Source organism: Pan paniscus, chromosome 19 (genome assembly GCF_029289425.2).
Source record: "Pan paniscus chromosome 19, NHGRI_mPanPan1-v2.0_pri, whole genome shotgun sequence".
NCBI classification, from domain to species: domain Eukaryota; kingdom Metazoa; phylum Chordata; class Mammalia; order Primates; family Hominidae; genus Pan; species Pan paniscus.
In genome coordinates, this window is record NC_073268.2 from 86,190,422 (window position 1) to 86,214,544 (window position 24,123).

The 24,123-nt window shown below is 37.6% G+C and overlaps 1 protein-coding gene across 1 annotated transcript; it reads left to right on the forward strand.

Moving 5' to 3' along the window:
* The first annotated feature begins 17 nt into the window (after positions 1-17).
* On the forward strand, positions 18-23,511 carry KCNJ2 (potassium inwardly rectifying channel subfamily J member 2). The gene is made up of 2 exons (XM_003808946.5): positions 18-208; positions 5,324-23,511. The coding sequence occupies exon 2, from the start codon at positions 5,541-5,543 to the stop codon at positions 6,822-6,824; it is 1,284 nt and encodes a 427-aa protein (XP_003808994.1). The 5' UTR covers positions 18-208; positions 5,324-5,540; the 3' UTR covers positions 6,825-23,511.
* Positions 23,512-24,123: the final 612 nt, after the last annotated feature.

Consider the following 24,123-nt stretch of genomic DNA (forward strand, 5'->3'; position numbering starts at 1 on the left):
TGTCGCACGGACCGCCTCAAAAGAGCCCAGGATATTGCAGAGCGCACTGGAGCCCTGGCCAGCGCGCAGCCTTCCCGGCGCCGGCGGGCTGGGTCTTGGGAATTCTGGTTTGCTTTGGCTCACTCGCTTTTTACAAACCACTGGATCTTACATGCCTCTGTACCCCCCACTTCCACTCCATGTCCCCATGCTCCTGCGCCAGCAACAGGTAAGGGCTGCTGTGTTTTCTTCCTTTTCGCTCGCTGCCGGTGTGTCCTGGGGAATGGACTCTGGCCGCCGTCCCCTACCCTACCCTGCCCCGCTGCTCCAGAGGTGCCCAGCTGTCACACTGCTGTAGCGCTCACCCACACTACGGAGTCCCAGATCATGCCTATATAGTTTGTGTGCGCACCAGAACATCCCCAGAGCTAAAAATACTGAGACATGCTTGGAACAGTTGAGCAATAGAAACAGATTTCTCTGCAGCATCTGTTTGTGCTCATAACTTCCAATGCACCAGCTGTAGCGAGATACTGGGTTTGGAGGCAAGGGCGAGAGCGTCTGTGTTCGGTTCTCACTCTAAGTGGGGAAAAAAAGAAAGAAAACGTGGTTGCGGGTTTGGGGGTGCGTCTTGAGCCCTGGTCTTAAACCTTGGCAAAGCTTGGGACTCAGCACTATTCTTGATCCTTGGCTTTTTTTTTTTTTTTTTCGTCATTGCTTCAAGTATAGCTGTGAGTTTCAAACAGAGTGAGTGTCTCAAAGTTGCCTTCCTGAAAGAAGAGCGGGAGCCCGAGTTGGATTTGAGCCTGAGGATCGCAAAACTTTCACATTACATATCACTCTCCCCTAACCAATTTGTTATTTTCAGTAATAATGGTATTAATACCTGGCTTGAAGACAGTGTGGTTTTAGGAAAGCAAAATAGTCAAAACGACTTGATTCTGCAAAAAGATTGCATCATAGCATGGATTCATCATGACAATTGGAAAAAAAATAGGGATAGGGAATGGGCAGTTTAATGTCTGTGTCTGGGTAAGGATATCATAGGATGATCACTAGGATAAGGCTGTGAGTTCCGACGATTTTCATAAATTCAGATTTTACCTGTTAGGAAATAAGGTGTTATTTGAAAACCTCGGATATGCAAAGAAACCATATTGCGTTTTACCATTTGTTTTCTTTTCACATTAATAATCAATAGGCTGCCAGATTTCCTCTCGCCAACCAATGTTGTGTGTCTGCTGTACATTATCTGTACACTTGTTAGCGTTTTCCTGCTCACTTCCAAATGTTTCATTTCTATTTGCCATTATCTGGAAAAATCCTGGTGCTCAGAAGGGGTAAGAGATGTTAATTGAAGCATGGTGGAAAGGGTGAGGATAAGGTCAAGGCCATTTTACTTAGCTTCCTCCTCTCTCATATTTTAATGACACTTTATTTTTTAATGTTCTTGGTCTCCATAAGAAATATTTGATCTAAACTCATGTGAATTTTGCTTTTAAAAAAAATAAAAGAACACAGTCTTTCTACATCCTTTGGACTCCTGAGTTGTAGAATCTCTGGTTAGCTGTAGCGTCCTTGTATGACTTTTGCGTAGCCTGAAAGATTGAAAACAGCTACCTGCACAGATTGAGTGTTTCAGATTTTTTTAAGTGTATATTTTTATTTACCAAACATGTCTGTTTTTCAGCGTATGCAAATGCTGAGCAGTGCTACAAGCCAAGTGTCGTTGAGTATAAATGTTAGACAGGGGGCTCACACGTAGATAGATGGGTATCCCCCTCCCCTCCCCACTTCCCCCTCCTCCTGCCTCATGTTTATTGAGCTTCTAAGAGGCTGCTTTCCTAGCAGTTGTGCTCACATAGCAACATGTGCCCAGAGCACACTCAGGCTGTTCTATATGGCGTCAGCTGGGGAATAGCTGCTCTAAACACTCATTAGCAGACCTGTCTCTCAGCCCAGTATGTTTTCTTTTGCTACCTTTATTTCCTATCCTTAGAAACTTTCTTATTCATTGCACACCATGACCATATTACAGGACACATTTACTCTCATTTGATTTTTTTTTTAGTTATTTATAAGCCATATTGGAAGTATTACCTATATAGTCAAAGCAATTTAGATCCCCCATTTGTACCATGTGATCTCCTTGACCTTACATTTATCCATAGCTCTTTCTCCTTTAACATCTACCTAAGTTTAAAACGCTGAACTATTTTTTTCCATTGCTTATGCTTAATTTTGGCTCAGCCTATAAATAGTCTTAACATGAACAGCACCACATGTAACCTCTCAATTTCCCAAAAATACTTTCTACATCATGGGTTATGGCCTGGATAAAAATGATTATTTGTGTCCATGAAATTTACATCTAGACCCTTAAATATTTTGGCTGGAAGGGAGATTTACACATTGTTCATCAAATCAGATTTCAGTTCTCTGGATTTGTATCACTTAGTTTTCTCATCTACTCCTCATTGATTGCATCTCAAACATTATTTTGAATATATGCTTGAAATAAAGTTGCATGTAAGCCCTGTTTTTTTAATGATAGCTTTTCTCAGCTGCTCACGAATTGGTAATTGCTAGTGAGAGGACCGGGCAAGGAAGTTTTTTGCTTGCTTAAAGTCGCTCAGGCATGTGGGCAGGTTAACAGTAAAAGCAATTTTTACCATGAAACATTAAGACCGTTACCCCATCAAACCCTGACAGGTTCTAGACTTTAGCTATGTAATCAGCTCCACAAAAAGTCTGAATACATATATGTGTGTGCACCTGCATACACACATAAATCTGTTTGGGGGCATATCTATTTGAAGTGGCAAAAGTTTTCATTTTGCCAAAAAAAAAAAAAAAAAAAAGCCCCAAACTCCTCTTTTTCTCTTTCCAGGAAGAAATGGTAAAATTTCTAAATGATGCTCCACATGTGGAACAAATTCTGTTATTAGCAATGGAAATAAGACAATAATAGTCTCTCAATACAGGCTACTTTCAAGATTCTAAATGTGGAAAGCTATTCATAGGAAGCTGGTATTGTGTGATTTGTGGAATTCAAACAAATGTCCTGGGGTCAAGATTTTTGGAAAGTCATAATTCAGTCTTTAGATTTCATATGGTTGTTATGTTTTAATCTGGAAGGAGTACAGAAATAAGTCAGAAGAAATTTGAGACTGTCTACTCATGGCCCCTAATGGTAACTCACATGGAAGGATTGTTTTGAATCATGAAAAGGGAATTTCTTGGTGTCAGCTTATAATACAAAGTTCTGAAGTCAATCAGAACTCAAAAATACAAAGCATTCATTGAATGAAGTTCTTCTCCTTTTTTTGAAATGTACACCTGCGTTTGGTGTTGTTGCTGTCTCTGTCTGTTTAGTAATGTGAGAAAACTAAGATGAAATAATTGCTTAAAAAATGCTGTCCATGTACAGGATCTAGAACCTTGAGGGGTAGGATTCTTATTTCTTTGGTCCAAGTGCAAACTTCACAGGGAAGCAGACAAAACATTGAAGCAGGTGGAAGGTTAAGAAAGCACAGTAACTTCTTTTTATAAAGTAATTCAAAGGCACTTTCAAACTGAGCATCATTTAGGTGTCAAAAGCTGCCAAAATGTAACACACATTGCAATTTTCATAGATGACTAATCTCAGGAAAAATGTGTTGGGGCACATTCTTGCATAATAACTTGGATAAAGAAGAAGTCAAAAGACAGTAACAAGGCATTTTCAAAGGCAATGCACCTTGCCTCTTCTTAAGGGAATGCACAAAAACAACATAAATGGATTGCTTTATTTGTTTGCGGCTGGCTTGGCTGGTATCGGGTCTATTAACTATTTAATCTTAATGGATTTAGAGAAGAAAAAAGTGGAGTCTTCATTATCAGGCATCAACAAATTTCTGACTCTTTTCATGAGTTATTCATTGCCCCCCTTTGATATAGCAGAAGGATTTGGTTGTATGGAAAGTTGAAGATGGGCTTTATTTTTCAGTTCTAACTCTTATTAGTTTTGTTATTACACATTTGGTAAAGAAAACACCTTAGACTTTCTCTTAGCTTTTTGTTAGTTAGTCAAGGGAAATAGTTTCTTAGGAGTGAAGATGGAAAGTTAAAGTACATAGATAGTTCTTAGCTAGGGAAGACTGAGGCAATAGGAGAAAACTGAGAACTACTATTTGCACATATTAAGTAAAGGTGAGTGCCTTCTCCATAGGAACCTATACCAAATAACAGCGCTGGAAGTGAAAGTAAGCGGACTGGCATTTATGATCTGTCCTTACACAGTTGTCTCTGTCTGAGAGAACACAGCACTGGACTCACATGAAATGAGTTCCTGCCTTATCTCAATCCGCTAAAGACCTGGTCCTTTGGCACAACGGTGCTTACTTCCTAGCCTGTCATTACACATGACAGCCCCATCTCAGGAGAATTTCAGGGCTCTTATTGCTAGGCAACAGAATTGCTCTCTATCCCCCAGAGCAAACCTGCGTCTTCAAAGTCTTCAAGCCAGAATTACCTGTACTAATAGAGACTTAGCAGGCATTTCTGCATAGTGGTTGCTTAAAGTGTGAGAAGTGATGAAGCAAGCCCAAACAGTATCCAGAAACTGGGATCCATTTCAGATTATTATAAGCAATAGGGGCAGTATTCACCATCGTAGGAGGTTTTGTCCACTGGTTCCCTCTATTTTCAGGATACACACTCAGTCAAGCCTACTCCAAAATCCACTTCACTATTCTATTTGTAGGTGGGAATCTGACTTTCTTCCTCTAGCATTTCGTCAGCCTATCCGGTCTGCTCAGTTATATCATTTAAACAAAATAGTCTGTCTTCCGATTTCAACCTTGCCATCAGGGACTCTAATATTCTCCCGTAATGCACATGCAACTCAGTGGATATCAATGCTGCGTCCACGTGAAGTTTTCTAAACATGTCCTTTTTCCAAAAATTTTACGACAAACCTTGGAATCAGACAGTCTTTCATCTGCTTAACAGGGATCCTAGCAAGTGGGGCAGGCAGAAGAAGAGAATAAGAGAAGGGAGAGGTAGACCTGAACAATAGAATATTCTAGATCCCTGGCCAATAAGAAGGGAAAGGGGACCTGACCTGACATTTTGGTTGAACAACTGTCACAGACAACTCTTCTATGTTTAACGACTTTATGCTTTTAGATAAAAGTTTTACAAAGCATGCTTAGGATACAAAGAAATTTAAAACCTTATAATTTAATGTAAATTATACTTATCTTTACCTGATTATGTGTTTTTGTTAGGATATATTGTCTTAGACAGTAGAATTCTTTAAGAGTGGCTTATTTTGTAATGCACAGTCTCTCTTTTCTTGCAGGACATGTTCTCTGGATGTCAGCTGAGTCATTAAAGTAACTCTGCATGTCAGTAGACAGACCTTGGTAGAACCACAAGGCTCCCAGAGACACCCATCTCTCCTCATTTTTTTTTGTGTGTGTGTCTTCACCGAACATTCAAAACTGTTTCTCCAAAGCGTTTTGCAAAAACTCAGACTGTTTTCCAAAGCAGAAGCACTGGAGTCCCCAGCAGAAGCGATGGGCAGTGTGCGAACCAACCGCTACAGCATCGTCTCTTCAGAAGAAGACGGTATGAAGTTGGCCACCATGGCAGTTGCAAATGGCTTTGGGAACGGGAAGAGTAAAGTCCACACCCGACAACAGTGCAGGAGCCGCTTTGTGAAGAAAGATGGCCACTGTAATGTTCAGTTCATCAATGTGGGTGAGAAGGGGCAACGGTACCTCGCAGACATCTTCACCACGTGTGTGGACATTCGCTGGCGGTGGATGCTGGTTATCTTCTGCCTGGCTTTCGTCCTGTCATGGCTGTTTTTTGGCTGTGTGTTTTGGTTGATAGCTCTGCTCCATGGGGACCTGGATGCATCCAAAGAGGGCAAAGCTTGTGTGTCCGAGGTCAACAGCTTCACGGCTGCCTTCCTCTTCTCCATTGAGACCCAGACAACCATAGGCTATGGTTTCAGGTGTGTCACGGATGAATGCCCAATTGCTGTTTTCATGGTGGTGTTCCAGTCAATCGTGGGCTGCATCATCGATGCTTTCATCATTGGCGCAGTCATGGCCAAGATGGCAAAGCCAAAGAAGAGAAACGAGACTCTCGTCTTCAGTCACAATGCCGTGATTGCCATGAGAGACGGCAAGCTGTGTTTGATGTGGCGAGTGGGCAATCTTCGGAAAAGCCACTTGGTGGAAGCTCATGTTCGAGCACAGCTCCTCAAATCCAGAATTACTTCTGAAGGGGAGTATATCCCTCTGGATCAAATAGACATCAATGTTGGGTTTGACAGTGGAATCGATCGTATATTTCTGGTGTCCCCGATCACTATAGTCCATGAAATAGATGAAGACAGTCCTTTATATGATTTGAGTAAACAGGACATTGACAACGCAGACTTTGAAATCGTGGTCATACTGGAAGGCATGGTGGAAGCCACTGCCATGACAACACAGTGCCGTAGCTCTTATCTAGCAAATGAAATCCTGTGGGGCCACCGCTATGAGCCTGTGCTCTTTGAAGAGAAGCACTACTACAAAGTGGACTATTCCAGGTTCCACAAAACTTACGAAGTCCCCAACACTCCCCTTTGTAGTGCCAGAGACTTAGCAGAAAAGAAATATATCCTCTCGAATGCAAATTCATTTTGCTATGAAAATGAAGTTGCCCTCACAAGCAAAGAGGAAGACGACAGTGAAAATGGAGTTCCAGAAAGCACTAGTACGGACACGCCCCCTGACATAGACCTTCACAACCAGGCAAGTGTACCTCTAGAGCCCAGGCCCTTACGGCGAGAGTCGGAGATATGACTGACTGATTCCTTCTCTGGAATAGTTACTTTACAACACCGTCTGTTGGTCAGAGGCCCAAAACAGTTATACAGATGACGGTACTGGTCAAGATGGGTCAAGCAAGCGGCCACAAGGGACTGAGGCAAGCACAATGGTTTCAAAGAAAGACTGTAAGCTCCATGATTAGCATAAAGCACTAACCATGTCTCCATGTGACCCGATGGCACATAGATGTTGTAGAATAAGTTATGGGTTTTTATGTTTTGTTTTGTGTTTTTCCAAAACTTGAACTTGCAGGCAAGCCTTGGTTGGGTATTTGATTTATCCAGAATGCTTCTCTTTAGGGAACAAGAATGTTTTTAATGGCATAACAAAGGCAAGACTCTGCCTTAATTTTTGAAAAGCTGCTAACTACATGAACACAAATGTGTATTTTTGTTGCAGTGTAGTTTTCCTTTTGTGTAATTTTAAAGTCAGTGTTGAATTTTATTGAAAGCTCATGATGCGCTTCAAAGTGGCAAGTATTTGGCTATTAACTGCCAAAACAAGAGCCTGATTTTTTGAGGCCAGTAATTTGTTTGCTAGAATTGATTTTTTTTCTCTCTCTCTTTGTTACATAAGGGCATTATGTAACACTAGCCAAATGGTAGCCTCTGGGTTGTTGTTGTTTTTTTCTTTTCCTCCATGATGTTAATGGGTTATCTCAAATTTTAAGTTAAACTACCTAAAATAAATACCAAAGATAATGCATATTTTTGCACAGTGGAGCTTACACTTAAAAGAAAACAAAGCCCCATGGGCTGCCTTGAAATCAAGAGACAATAACTTTGAACCTCAGCAAGACCTTGAACCGCCGGTTCATTTTGCACCTTATTCAGAAAATAGAGCATCATACTCACCGAGTCTAGTCAGTCTAGTGCTTTTAAAAATTTTGTCCTTTCATGTAACTTTTTTATTTTAAGAGGAAGAAGAAGAAAGGGGCACACACACACAATACCGACGTCTATCCTTTCCTGCTAGGCAGTGCTGGCCAGGCTCATGTGTAGTGTGTGAGATGGTGATGTACTCTTATATTTTTCTGGGCTTTTCCTTTTGCACATTCCAAAATTCATTTCATAAGACAAGATCTTCATAGGACCTCCTTGGCATCCTGGCATTCTCAAAACTGAGCCATCCAGCATGAAAGATAAATGGGTTTAAACCCTTGCTGCTGAATTTATTGCCTGGACTGTCAGGACATCGCCAGCCCACCTTCACCTTAGAGAAGATGCCACACCTGGCCTCCACGCTTGCTCTTCTGATCAGTCTGTCTGGATTGAGTCCTACAGTGTCAGATAGGGCGGCAAATGCCAAAGCAGGGAAACAGGGAGGTGTGGACAAGCCAGTTTGATGCAGCACTTCAGATCAAGTGCTTAGGAAGAAGAGGAAACTTGCCTTTTTTATGGCAGAGGATAGTCATGAAAATGTCTCAGTATTTTAGGGTCAATGAGAGCCATAAAAATATAACATAATCACAAGTAAAGGAGATAATGGTCTAAAACAGCTATTTCCCTTTTCTGTGTGCATACTTATGACTGAATGTGAGCTAAGCATTTTCTCCTGTGGAGCCCTAGAGCAGGTTACTAAGGAAGGACACATTGTTTTCCAGAAGCCTCCCCTGCCTGGCTGACTGCCTTGCTAGAAACATAATTTTTTTTTTTTCTCACTGAAGCTCAATAATGGAACTCTTTTTTTTTTTTTTTAATTTAAAGTTCCCTATTTGTGAATTCTGGGATTACTGACTTTTCTTTTTAATTGGAGTCTCAAAATCAACTCTCTTATGGTATTATATCTCTGTATGCCATTAAAAAACAGCTTGTTCTAGAATCATGTATTTTGTAAACTGATGTTTGTGATGGTCTCTGGTTCTTGAACAGCCATATCTGAATGCCGTGCCTGCAAAACTATGACAATTTTTGCTGTTTTCAGCCTTCAGATTTGATGGCTTGGAAAACTGAGGTGTTATTTTCAATGAAACAAAGAAAGAGATGTTAAGCAAGTGGTTGTTTTAGATCCAAATGTAAAGGCAGGTTTGGGAAGGTGTTTAAAGAGTTGGAGGAATTGGGGATTGAGTGGACAAGAAAACTACAGAAGAGGCAACAATTTGGTTCTTGACAGTGAGAGGATATTGAGGGCTTCAGCTGCTGCTATTATGATGTTTTGCAAAGGAAAATAATCAAACCAAAGAGTATTCAGTGATATGTAAATTAAATGAAGATACAGTGGAGAATGGGGGTGACCACAAAAGAGGCTCCCCCTAAACACACAGTGCTGCCACTTAAAAAGACTTGAGAAATTTGAAAGGGGGTGGGTATGGGGGGGGGCAAGAAAGAGGGAGGGAAATCTTTCAACTTATTTCTGAAAAAGAGAAAAAAATATAAAATTTCTGGTGCACAGGTTTGTTTTTTCAAGAAAATTTTGCAGAAGCTATGTTTTTAAAGTGTACATTTTATAAAGTTTATCAGATATTTTCATATTTAAAGCCAAATGTAAATAGAGGTCTGTAAAGAAAAATAATTGCCATAGAAAGTATAATTTCAGTGCAGTAATTTCTGAGAGCTAGTACCTATATGCTACCGGTTAGCATGGTTTTAGCAAATATATACCAGCCTTATAAGGTTCGTATTGCTATGTTCTTCTGTTATTTATTTCAGCATGGACTGTTCATTTGAAACCTTTTTCTAGTTATTAGCGTTTTAACAGTTACAAGCTTTAAATGGCAATTTTTTCTTTCTTTCTTTTTTTTTTTTTTTTTGTCAAGAGCCAAGACACAGGTAATGCACGACATTGATTGCTGCATTTTACCTTCAAAATATTTGTCCTTATTGACTGGGTCTCCTTAATTAGTGTACACATGTCATTAGAATGCAGACGGAGGGGACTCACCATGAATATCTGGGGTCGATTCCCAGATGTGTGTTGCTTCTCTATTGCAAGCAGATTCGCTGTTGGATTTACTTCGGATTTATTCCCTTTTAAAGAATTTTTGCCCATATCTGGAAGGGCACTATATTTTTGGGGGGAGCCATAGATTCCTGGTTATCCTATTTTTAAACAAAATGTAGACAAAGTGAACTCTATTTTGATTATTGAGAAAGGAGTAGTTTTCTATCCCTCTAAGAGTATACTTGAATCAGACATTTTAAGGATGTCACTATGGCACTGTTGTCATTTCCAAATTCCTAGAAAAGTTTGTTTTACTTTGTTTTTATTCTGTTAATGCATTCTTTCTTCTCTTTACTTCCTTTCTTGCCAGTACACTCCTATCCCAACTCTGTTTATCTGATGAGTTGTGTCCCGTAAATCATATTTCCCTTACAATTAATAAATGTCACTTCATATTTTATAATAAACCACTCAGTAAAAGCAAAAGCTTGTCCTGAGAAGTAGAGTGAGTTCTTTTTCACTCTGTGTGTAATAATGTTAAGGTGGGGAAAAAAAAGTGTGGCATAGCTACCTGCCCATCCCCAACCCTCAGCAAAGTAGAATCTCTTTTCTAGTAATTTTGGGTTTCCGCTCTGGGCTCTGGCAAGTTGAACAATCCTAGCCATTGACAATCGTGATAGTTATTATTTTCCCATTTGCTGTCTTTTTGTATCTAAAGTCTTCCTATTGTACTGCACAAACCATGGATTGTACATATTTTTATATATTATGTCTTATTTTATTATTTCTAAATAAAAAAATTAAAAATTGAAAACAAATTCATGGAAGAATCTTTGGGCTTCCTGTATGATTACTCTAGAAACACCATAAAGCAAATGTTCCCAAACAATGGAACATAAACCCTGATAGGTTAGATGAATAGAGCCATAGAAATGGCCTCAACAGACAGGTGCAGTGGGGTGGCAGATTAGTTTAATTCAAGTTAGAGGAAGTCAAGCTCATATTTTGTTTTTGGATAGAATAGGCTAGGTAGAAAGGGAATACAAAAGACCAATAAACACGCCAAAAAAAAAAAACTAACAAAAATATTATCAAGTTTAGATTTTGCTTCTCTCTTTAATGGGTGATAAGGTGTAGTTGCTCTTTATGGAGCCTCAACTATGTGTAGAGTTCTTGCATTACATATTATTTTTATCTCATTCCCACAGAAACCAAATCAGGATATTATTATTTTGTATTATAGACTAAGACTTGGCAAATAAGTTCTGTAAAGGGCCAGGCAGTTAAGTATTTTTTGGCTTTATGAACCAGAGGGTCTTTGTCTCAACTATGCAAATTCAGCCTTGTAATGTGAAAGCAGTTACAGACAATATGAAAACAAATGGTATGGCTGTGTTTCAAAACAATTTTACTAACATCTACAGCCAGTGGGCTAGATTTGGCTTATGGCCAGTAGTGTGTTGACCCCTGTTTTGGGTGAAGAAACTGAGTATGAATTTTAAAGCTAATGAATCAATGAGGTAGTATTTGGATTCTGGTTTTACCTGCATCTAAACCTAGTTTTATCCATTAAACTATATATCATTTCAGGTCACAAAGCTACCAAGGATATGTAGTCCCGCCACTTTCTCTGGCAAATTTGAAATAAATAAATGTTTCTCAAGGTTGGAAATATGGAGAAAATTTGCATTCTAAAATATGGGTTGCACCTTGCTCTTTTTTCTTTAACTAATATGGCAATTATTATTTATGTTTCAAATATGACTCTAAGTCCTTTCTAAGTACTAAATAATTTAGTCTTAACAGCAAGTCTATGGAATAGGCTGTATTATTGTCGTCATTTAAGAAATGAAGAAACTAAGGCTCAGAGAGGTTAAGCACCTTGTCCAAGTACATATGGGAATTATTAGTGCTGAAATTCAAACTGAGGCCATTCAATACTAGGCTGTGCTTTTTGTGACTACTCTATGTGCTTTCTTTTTGTACATATTCTTGGTAAAAGCTTCACCATTTAAGACCTTTCTGCTTTTCAGTTTTTATCCTTTTCGGTAATGAAAATACATCCTTTTTGTTTGCACAGCATACGTTAGTGCAGAATTCTTGCCTCGTTCATAACTCGTTCCTAAATTCCTCATTTAATGTTTGGTGAGAGAGAACAACTTACAAGGAGTAGAGTAATTACAAACACTGGTTGTGGGATTTGGGTAAATTTCAAACTTAAGATTAATTTCAATTAACGAGGAATTGTTTAGGTCTGTCTCCAGGCGAAACCACAAAGTTCTGTTACTAACCAAGCTGCAGGAACCCGACCACATCCACACTTTTGCTTTCTGCCCATGGTAGGCAGCCAAAGGTGTAACACAATCCTCTGGGCAATTGAGATAATTAAGCAAGACCGGTTATGGTAACGCCAGGCAGTGAGTTGCATGCTATACAGGCCTCTATTTTTTATTTTATTAAATACGTATACAAAAAGAAAAGGCAGGGGTGGAATTTCAGAGTCCTTTTGCTTGGACTGTCTTTTGAGTGACAAGTGAGGCAAGACCTCCAAGCTCTAGCCTTCAGAAGCAGCAGCTTCCCAGGTCATACTTGCAAAGAAAAAAACAAAATTCCATCTAGAAATATTCATTTTCAAGCTAGCAAAACTGATTAAATGAATCGTATTTGTTTGCCCAAATTTGAGTGAGTGAATAAATGCATAAATGAATAAAGGATGGCTAGCTCTATGTCCTTTAAATGAAGTAAAGAACCAAGTCCGTGATCAGCTTATTTCAGGACCTCAGTGTTTCTTCAGAATATTTCAGACCATGGAGCTAAGTGACCTAATGATTAGTCACTATCTGAGGGTTGTTATAATGATTTTATAAAAAGAGAAATATCTAATTACAGGGTAGTACCTGCAAAGCACAAGTAGAATAAGAGTATCAGAGTGCCTGGCTTAGGAACTGGGTGTCCAACTGTCCTGATTTGCCTGGGACTCAGGGGTTTTCTAGCGTGCAAGACTTTCAGTGCTGAAACTGGAAAAGCTCTGGGCAAACCATGGGAGTTGGTCATCCTCCTTTGGAAAGTAGAGAAGTAGAATGGCTGGGGGAAAGGGGAAGACCCAGTAGATAAGAATTCGCAAGGGAGGAATTGAAGCAAGGTAAACCAGAGGCAGCACGTGAGTGTTACTAAACAGAATAATAATGGTGAATAATTACTTAGGAAGTGGCTCTCTCCAACTAACTGAAATTTGTCACCTCAAGGGCATTTTTTTTGTTTTGGAGGAAGGGTTTTCTAAAATATTATACAATTATCTGCCTTATTCAAAAGATGATATATATTATTTAACATTTCCTTATGTGACTCAAGCTAATATGTGCACCTCTTTCTGATGGGATATGCTTTTTAATCTTTTTTTTATCACGAAACCAGCAGCTAATATTTTGTCCACTGCCAGAAGTCCCCTAGTGCTAGTTTGTTTTCTGCTTCTTATTCTCTGGGTCAAATAAATCAGATCAACCCATTATGATATAGATTATTGTATCATATATGTCATAGCATATATGATGAGTTTATCATATATCATCATATCATATATAATATAGATTATCAGAGAGGATATCACATAATCCTCTATGACTAATATCATAGGTAATAGCAGGGAGGTTCAGAAGGCCCGGAGGAGACACAAATTACCTGGCTTCTGCGCAGGGATTTTATATTCATTGTACTGATTTTCGGAGATCTTTTTAATTTCAGGTTTGAGATTATATTCGGAGAGGTTGAGGCCATTAAGGAATTTGACTTTAGAAAATTCTATTCAACTCAACCAAAAATTTGTTAAGCAATTATTATGTAGTACTGGGCACTCAGAGTTTTCTTTATGGACTTGGTCTCCAGTCACAACTTAGAAAATGGGTGGTATGGTTATATATTTATTTTGTCTTAAAAACTAAGAAAAGTAACTGGGTTTTAGATATAAAAAGTTTGTATAGAACAGTAACTACCAATTACTGAGTACTTAGGATCTATTAGGCACTGTACAGACACACTGTTCTTTTCCTCCATGTGTGGACATCTTCATTTGGAAGATTAAATATCTTTGCAGGGAGGTCACTGTGGATTCAAGTGTTTTTGAAACACCCTACTGGGAATCGTTTTCAGTGCACATCATTTGAATATTTTATTTGTGACAAAATTTTTTATAACTTTTTGGTTAAGGTTAAATTCTATGTTTAGAAAAATCCAGAACTCAATCAGAACCACATTTAAGTGACAAAGTTGGATAATTAAGATCGCAAATATCATGTCCTACAAAACAATCAATGAGTGACTATAAAGAACATGTAATTAGTGAGATGGTTTGGTTGTTTAATTGTCAATGGTTCTGATTTGGCTCAAATAACCCAAGAGGCTTTACAAAATATGCAGCACCGGGAGAGTGGACTTGGATTAAGTAAGCAACCTTCTGCTATGATAACTTGGAAGGACATCTCAAATGTCTATAAATAATCTTACCTGGCTTAAAAAACTCCTTTCTCTCTCTCTCTCTCGCTTTCTTTCCCTCTCACTTTCTTTTCTAATTCATGATGGTAACTTCTACCTTTTGTTTTGATTTTTACCCTTGAATTCTAGATAAACTATCTGCAAACGTTCACATTAATGTGGAAGTTTGGTGAGACAAACCTGTTTTCTCAACTTCATAATATCTTAAAATTAAAATATGTAAGACCTTTAAAATATAATACATACCATTTTCTTCCCCTCCTAGCCTCCTTCTAGCCACTTCTCTTGAAACCATTTGCCATATATCAGTAACAGTAACCTTAAAATCAACTTAGTTAAAAAACAACTATTTACAAACATAATACTTGTATAGGCACACAGTCATAATCAGAAGACATCACTTTATAACCTATATTTTTTTACTCTTACAATGGAAATTCTGTAGGTAAAACAGTCCCTCAATGAAAAATTAAATGTTTGTGTATATTTGGTTTGGTTTTGATAGACTGCTTTCTGACAACAAATATACACACCCAAGCAAGCTTCTACTGCTATGAAAATTATGGAATTGTGAGGTAAAAACGTTATGACAATTTCTTGGTTTAGGGAAATGTAAGAAAATTAAGCATAGAGAAACTCCAATGCCAGAGACATTTCAAAAATAGCATGTATGTTCTCCTTCCTCCATCCTTTCCTTCCTTCCTTCCTCCCTCTCTCCCTCCTTCCCTCCCTTCTTCCTTCCTTCCCTGTTTCCTTGTTTCCCTTCCTTCTCTTCCTCCCTTCCCCTCCCCTACCCCCTCCCTCTCCCCCCCTCCCCTCCCTCCCTCCCTTCCTTCCTTCTTCCTTCCTTCCTTTTTTTCTCCTCCCTTGCTTCTTCTTTCCTCCTTCCTTCTCTCCTTCTCTTCCTACCTTCCTCTTCCCTTCTCTCCTCTTTTCTTCCTTCTTCCCACACATTTGTAATTCTCTATCATTTGCCTGCCACTCTGTTTGTTGTTGCTGTAATTAGTAGTGCTCACAAGTGACTCTTAATAAAGTTACAATAATAAAGCATGGTTACCTAATGCAATGTTTAACCTAAAATTTGAAAGTGTTTCTTCTTACAGTTTAAGTTGGTTTTGTAAGGACTTTGCTCCGGTGAACCCTGTTCTTTCCCTCCCTCCTGCTAAATGACTGCTCTGACCCCGTATTCTGCTGCGATTAGTTCTGTGAATCATCTTCGCCTCAGCATTTCCCCAGTCCTGACACAGGGACAGAAAGACATCCCTTGGCAAACATTCAATCTAGTACAACAAACAAATGAATCAAGTCTCAGACTTTGTCATTTTACTGGATTTTGTTTTTTTACATTTTTGCTAATACAGTTTTACATCTAAAGTCCCAGTTAAGCAACTCTTCATTTGGTCCTGCAAACAGAGTGTCTCGTCGAATAGTATATAGGAGGTGCCTTTGCATTAGGAACTTTCTCATAAAAACAGATTATTTACCAATAGAGAAATTTCAAAGGCAAGTATACACACATTTCTAACAAAACACTCCGGCAAAAGCACTGTCAGATGGCAACCATATATGACAAAATAAGGGAAAGTTGAATGAACATGTCAGAGGTTTTCTTCAGTCCTATCATGAGTTCTTTTGGTGGCCATAAGGTCAACAAAGCACTCCTCCCTGCCTTTTCCAGGGAGGAGCTGAAGTCGCAGCCAGCATCACTTGGGCACACTCAGTCAATGAGGCAGCTGAATAAGATGCCCCCGAGTTGCCATAGAAACTGGAAGAAGCATAGAAGCACCTTCTCCTGCACACACTTTAATTTCATCTGAGTGACTTTAAGAACCAAAAATGAAAAGTGCACAAGGATGTAATTATATAAAAAGCTGTGTTCGATTATAAATACAGTATGTACTTTTGCCTCAGTCTACAGCTCACTTCTCCCTTCCATTTCGAGGCATTTGAACCATTCAAGGAGGAGTCTTCACTTCAGCTTTAATTGAAATGAGGCCCAGATTTACCAAGACAGGGGAGCGAGACTTTCTGCATTTCTATCTTTCCCTGGTTCACATTTGACGTCTGCATGTGGAGTCTTTTATAACAAAGTCTATTTCCAGGGGATCTTCATATTGGGCCATCTGGGTTCACCAGGGCTTACTGAAATTGCTCTGCCTTTTGGCATTTGTAGTCTAAAACATTGTATAGGTTTATGATCATTTTGCAGGATAATAAAAAGGGGTGGACAGGAGAATGCCAAAAAAGCAATTAGTGGAGAAGGGCAACAAAATCCTTTTTTAAAGAAATCCTGTTGCTACTTGCAATAAACAGCTAGTTTCACAATAGAGCAGGATGGGAGGAGAGTACCTCAACAGTGGTCCCATTGCAGTGTTCACCTGGGGGAAATTGTTCAGAATTTAGAGGGTCTGCCTCTGGTCTTTACACCTTCCTGAAGGGCTGATGGGTTAAATTTGCTGGAAGAAAATGACACATCTTCTTTCTAGTATCCTTTAGTGAAACAGGGCAATCCTGAACCTGCATGAATCCTGGCATGATTTGAAATGTACTTGCTCTTAGGTTCCTACTTCCTGCTAGTGATTTGCATGAAGTTGAGTGCAATATAGAATTTACTTAAAAAGGAAAATGCAAAGGTACAAGGTGTGTCCAATGAGCAAAAATGCAATCCTATGTGTTCTTCGTGAATATGCCTTGTCTGTTCTCTTGATTTGGAGGACTACACGTGAGAACCCGAGACTGAGACTTTCTGCAAGGCAAATAAGTCTTTTGTATAAGTAAAATATGAAAGGATTTTTCCCTTTTTGGAAAGCTGGCAGCCTGCAGGTAAAAAATGTGGCTGGTTCAGCTAGTGCTGTTTGTAAAACTAGACTGGCCATGTTTCTTAAATGCCTACTGAAACCAGTTACATGCTTGCAAGCAAAAAAAGAAAGAAAAATAATGGAACTGAAGAACGTCCTTGGCTGTTTAAGGTTGGAAAATTTTACTTAAATGAATCTAGAATTTCCAGATCTTTTTACCTAGAGGTACATAACAACCACAAAAGGAGTTTCCTCAAATATAGCTTTAAATGTCAGCCGTGTCCTCTTCCTGGCTTTGAGTTCAGATGTATTGTTTCTGGGGTTTTGTTTTGTTTTATTGTTGATTGTTTTTGGTTTTTGCCTCACATCAACCCACGATGAGAACTCAACTCCTCTTAGAGTTTTTCCAAAATAACATGAAATTGCATTATTAAGAAATGTTGGTTTTATAGAAAATTTTATACGGAAGACAGAAGAGGGGTTCTCTGCACACACTCCACGTGAAACATCAAACCTATCTTGCAAGTTGGATTTCTACAGGGATTTCGTTCTCTTATCTCTCACCACCAAGAGTGAGATTTACTCTTTTTACCTTTCGAAATCCAATAAGGTGCTGGGCAAAACAAGGGACCCTGTGGTTAGCAAGGCCCTTGTTGTTAGAAATGGTCAGCTTTAAAATGCCACAGATTAAAAGAAAAATTACACAATAACTGTGCCACTAAGATGCATAAAGTAATAAAGTTTAAATAACACAGTCCAGCATTTGCCTCCAGTCTCAAAAGCTCAAAAGTCTGATTCCATCAGCACATCTGGCCCTGGGAGCCAGATGTATGGACTTAAAATATTTATTTACAATGAGAAGTATGAATGCTAAGGGAACCACACACTTGAAGACTACAGTCAGTGTATGTTCACTGTCTGTGAATTTTTCATGGTGCTTGGGAATAGAGCAAGGAGAAGTCACGTGAATTAATCGTAGGATTGTAGGATGTTAGCAAACAAAGACAGCATCTTTCATCTAACTCAACTGGGAATCAGACTGAAGAACTGGTCATGTTGAATCATCAAATGGAACTCTCTTGCCCTGAACAATGCTTGGATCAGCACTATTCATTTTAGCTTGTGGGATTCTTCTTTCAGATACTTCCAAGGCCGACTAGTATCATCATTCTCTGTTCCCTTTTAATTAAAACATTCTTTACTTACATAAGTGAATATACACAGTCCATTTGAAGTTACATTTCAGAGGTCTGAAAATCTTTCTCTTGTTTCATCTGTGATTTTTTTATATAATTATCTCTTTATGGTATATTTTACATGCAATAAAATGCACTTATTTAAGTGTACATTTCTATGCTTTGGATAAATGTATATATTCTTGTAACTATTACCACAGTCAATACCATCATCTTCCAAATTTATTTTGTACCCTAATTCAGAGAATCCTCCCCTATCAGTCCCACCCTTGGCCCCAGGAAACCACTGACAAAGTAAGTTTACCTTTTCCAGAGATTTCATCCTATCTTTTTTTCTTTTTTTTTTTTTTGATTCCTTGATCTTTATTTTTTTAACTGTTAAATCGATACATTGTCATTGTACATAATTATGGAGTACAATTTGGTGTTTCAATAAATATCTATGTTGTATAATGATCAAAACAGGGTAATTAGCTTATATATCACCTCATGTATTTAATATTTCTTTGTGATGAGAACATTTAAAAGCCTAGCCCTAAAACTGTCCTCATAAAATTAATAAAACTAAATTGTCAGTTTTCTTACCAAAAGCATAAGCTTTGAGTAGAAGCAGGGCTAAGCATTAATCAGGTTTCCCTAGAGCCTACTTCTTTCTCGCTTCCTACTACTTAAAATTCACGTAGCCCCATCACAAGCTCCTGACTTCTACAGACGTCTTTAATGTTAAGAAACCTCAAAATTTCCATTAAGAGATGTTTTCCAGATCTTGCATTCTAAGGATCCACTGACACCAGACAGTCTGAAGAACTCTCCGAGGAACTAAGTGCAACAAGGCAGTTTCTACATATTTATGATTTTATCTCCCATGCCCTAATCAGTGACCTCCTGCTTCTCAGCCCCATACGTGCCAAACTTTTCTTAAAAAACACAGTCCAAATCTCCTCAGGGAGGCAGAGTTGAGGTTCTCTCCTATCTCCTCATTTGGATGCCCCTGTGATTATTAAATTCTTTCTCTGCAGCAACTCCCGCTGTTTCGACGTATTGAATTGTTACTGCTCGATGAGCCCTTGAACATGGCAGCCCTATAACACCTTCTAGCTATGTTGCAATATACAATACTTTACTCTTAACCATAGCCATCCTACTGGGCAATGGACACCAGAACTTATTTCTCCTATCTAATTGTAACTTTGTACCCACCGATCAATCTCTCCCTATCCTCCCCTACCCCTACTACCCCTCCCTAGTCTCTGGTAAACACTCTTCTACTTGCTGCTTCTATGATGTTACTTTTATTTTAGATTCCACATATGTGAAATCATGCAGTATTTGTATTTCCATGTCTGGCTTATTTCACTAAACATGATGCCCTCCAGGTCCATCCATGCTGCCACAAGTGACAAGATTTCATTTTTTTTTAATGGTTCAATAGTATTACATGGTGTGTGTGTTTCTGTGTGTGAACATTTTCTTTATCCATGCATCTGTTGTTGGACACTTAGGTTGATTTCATATCTTGACTATTGTAAATAGTTGTGCAATAAACATAGGAATGCAGATATCTCTTAGACACACTGATTTTATTTCTTTTGGATACATATCTGGTAGTGGAATTCCTGGGTCATACAGTCGTTCTATCTTTAATTTTTTGAGGAATTTCTGTACCATTTATGTAGTGATTTTACTAATTTTACAATCCCATTACCAATGTGTAAGTGCTTGCTTTTCTTCACGTACTTGCCAACACTTGTTTTCTCTTGTTTTTTTGATAATAGCAAGTCTAACTGGAGTGAGGTGGTATCTCATCGTGGTCTTGGTTTGCCTTTCCCTGATGATTAGTGATGTTAAGTATTTTTCATATACCTGGTGGCCACTTGTATGTCTTCTTCTGTGAAAAGTCTATTAAGATCTTTTGCCCATTTTTTAATTGGGATATATATACGTATCCCAATTTTGTATCTCCCATGCCCTAATCAGTGACCTCCTGCTTCTCAGCCCTATACCTGCCAAAGATTTTTTAAAAAACACGGTCCAAAACTCCTCAGGGAGGGAGAGTTGAGGTTCTCAACTCGAGTACATATATATTTGCTGTCAAGTTTCTTATACAAGTGAATATTAATCCCTTGTCAGATGTAAAGTTTGCCAATATTTTCTCCCATTCTGTAGGTTGTCTCTTCATTCTATTAATTGTTTTCTTTGCTGAGCAAAAGCTTTTTAGTTAGTTGTAATTCCATTTGTCTGTTTTTGCTTCTGTTGCCTGTGCTTTGAGATCTTATTGTTAAAAATTATACCAAGATCAATATTATGAAGCATTTCCCCTGTATTTTCTTCTAGTAGTTTCATAGCTTTGAGTTTTACATTTAAATCTTTAATTCATTTTGAGTTAATTTTTTAAATGTTTGAGTTGATTTTTATATATTTATGTATACTCCAATTTCTCTTCAGATTGCATGCATCTTTTGTCTTTGTTATTGTGTCTTTTAAAGGACATGCCTATCTCTGTTTTGATGCAGCATGCCTTGATTTTGCTCTCTAACTCTTAGAGAAGAATTTTACTAATTTTCAAGATTTTGGAAATTGAGTGCTCAATATATATTACTTCTGTCCAGCTCCCTACCTACTTCCTGGTCCAGCCCTCTGTACCACTGACACCTTTTTTGTTTGGTAGCACAACTTTTGAAAAAATATAATTCTGATTATATACATTAAATATAATCATATATATACATATATATGTACATATGTATATCTATATACATGTGCACACACACGTGTGTGTATATGATTTAACATATATTCTTCCTAAGGAAATCTACAATTCTAAGAAATTCTCAGATGAACTTCTACAGGTTTTGTGCAACAGGTTTGATGTCTCCCCTTTTTATTTTGTAGTAAATATATTTAGTTCCACTTAGTAAAATGTTATATGCAAGCTCATTCATTTTCTACAGAGAAATGGCTGTGAAAAAAAGCGGCCTTCCACAAGTTCCTTAAAAATTTTGAGCCTTGTTTGGCTCAAACTAGAAAATAAAAATAAAAACGGAATTTGTGAGATTTAAAAGAAAATAGTTTATGTAAAAGTGCTTTACAAATGATATAGCACTATATATATTATTTTATACTTGTAGTAGCAATTTTTTATTTTCTGATATAGACAGTTTTTACCCTAAATTCCAAATACTTAAGTCCATCAAACAGCAACAACAACAACAAAGGGCTTTTCTCATTTTGAAAAATGCTTACCAACCATCCAATGCCTAGAACTATGAGAGGTGTTGGAGATTCAAAGGTAGGCTTGTCAAAGAGCTCTCAGTGGCATGAGAGAGAATGAGAACAATTACAGTAACCTAATTTTGAGTTTCTATGTTTGTCCTCTGACCTTAGCAATCAAGGCAAAAGACCTCCAGTAAAGTGTTTGTGCAGTACATGTAAGCACACTCTTCTCCATCCTTGCTGAGAAAATCCATAGTCACATTTTATCAAATGTCAAGAGGTTTCACTCTTTTTTTTTTTTTTTTTTTTTTTTTGGTACTTGAGTTTATAAGGCTGGAGTTTATGCACCTGGACCCTGGCACTACGTGAAGGGAAGGTGTTGTTCTTGGCAAAATGCTCAGTAACAAGCCTATCGGATTACAGAGTGGATTTCCTTTATCTTGGGGCATTGGACTCTATTCAGGGAGCAGGAGGGATAAGATTTCACAGCTTGTTTGGACATGCTAGTTACTTCTTATTCTCATTCTTCTGAAGAGTGTAGTCTTCTGGCCTACATCCTAGTAGAATCAATGTCCAGACAAGAAATGCCTTCAGTGTTTTAGATGCTCTCTGCTGAACCAAATGACTTTATTTACCAAAAACAAAACTACTGCCTTCCAAGAGGAAGGAGGTGGCCTTTCCCAGAACTTCTAGCCAAACCAGAGTGTCCTGCTGTTTGACAGAGGTTTAGTAGTGTTTCTATCAGGATTCCTTATATAAGAAAACCTTTTTTCTTACATTGTGTCCAAGGTGGTTTTTTCCTCAATGGGCTTCAGGGGATTCTTTTCCTACTACTTCTTTAGGTATATTTTTTCCCTTGCTGTTTTCATCACTTCATTCTGCAGGCCAAATCTTTACCAAATATTCATGTCACTGAAATCTTTCTGGCAAATCTGCTAAAATGAATCATTTATTTTCCTTTGCAAAAATCTCTTAAAAAGAAAGCAGTATTCCTGAAAAGAGGTTTGAGGAGGTTCAATTTTTCCATCACTTCACCATAACACATGCAGACACAGACACAGACACACACACACACACACACACACAACTGCTATGTGTACATGCATGAAACTAAAGGCACACCATAGCGATTGTCACAGTCCTCATTCTTGAGTCTCTCTTGTGACTTTGGTAAGATCAAAGGAGAAATTCAGCCCTGAAACTGTAGAGACATCACACAATTTGGGGCATTTGTCCTGATTTATTTATTGTCCATTATATGTGTTATAATTACAGGGGAGGAAAAAAATAATGTCCATTATATGTGTCATAATTACAGGGGAAGAAAAAAATAATTGTAGGTGATTCTTATTTCTTCTCCAATAACTTATTTATAATTTTAATATTTTCTACAATGAAAATATATAACTTTTTGTTTCTTATCCATGATTGTTGAGTTAAACACATAGTTGATATTTCCTATACTCTTTTTTGTTCAATAATAAATGCACTAAAGTCTCTAAAATATCATCTGAGTACCATTTTGAACTAAAATCATAGGTGTTGGCACGTTGCATTCTCATGGTTTTCAAAAATTTCTAAGTAGTTTAATAGCCCAAAGATTATTTAAAAGAGCATTTTAATACATCCAGTTGGATATTTATTTATTGTTTTGTTTTATTTTTGTGAAAGGAGGCTATCTCTTTCCTTTTATTTTTATTATCTAGTTTTATTGAACTGTGTCAGAAAATATGAAATATATTATTGTATTTAAAATCTAATGGCCAACTTTAATAAATATGTCATGGCTATTTGAAATTAAAGTACATTTCCTTTTGTTAGGTACACATTTTAAATATCTATATGGCTGTTAACTGTATAATTCAAATATTCAAAAGTTTAAATACTTTTTATCTGTTTAATCTCTTGAGTATTGAGGTAAGTATGTTTAAGTCTCTACCATGATGGTTTAATATTCTATTTTTACTTGTATGGCACTTGCTTCCTGTATATTTTATTGATATTTTATTAGGTACATCCATGTTCATGATTGTTAAATCTTATTAGAGTATTGTAACTTTACCAAATAAAATAACCCTCTTTTTACTTTTTATCTCAGATTATTTTTCGTCAGATGTTAATATGGTAATGCTATTTCAGTTTTCTTGGTATTGGTCCAGTATAACTTTTTTTTGTCTTCCTTCATTTTTCTACCTCTCTATGCCATTTTTATATTTTAATATTTTCTACACAGAGAAATACAAAATTTGAGAAGAACATTTATAATTATTATAAACACTGACATGTTTTGTATTTTCCTTTCTTCTTTCTTTCTTTCCTAGTCATTACTGTATTGACATATTTGCCTTTATTTTTTCTTTTACTGGCTTATAAATACACTTTTTTTATTTTAGTGGCTGTCTTATATTTACATTGTATTAAAACAAATCATTCTGAAGACGCCTATGACTTGTTAGCATTTATATCTATTTTCTTCACTAAGACGAAAGCTTAACATGCTTTCAACTCTCTCTCCTGACTTCATATTCCTAATCTTAGAATTTCTGCTCCCTGTAGTACATGAGAAAAATCAACATCAAATAAATTTTAGATCTTTATTTTAAACTTGATGCAAACTTATTATGCTATCTTAAGATGGAACAGAAACTACCATATTAGAGTAAACATTTTTATTGTTTAAACAGAGGATCTCTGGAT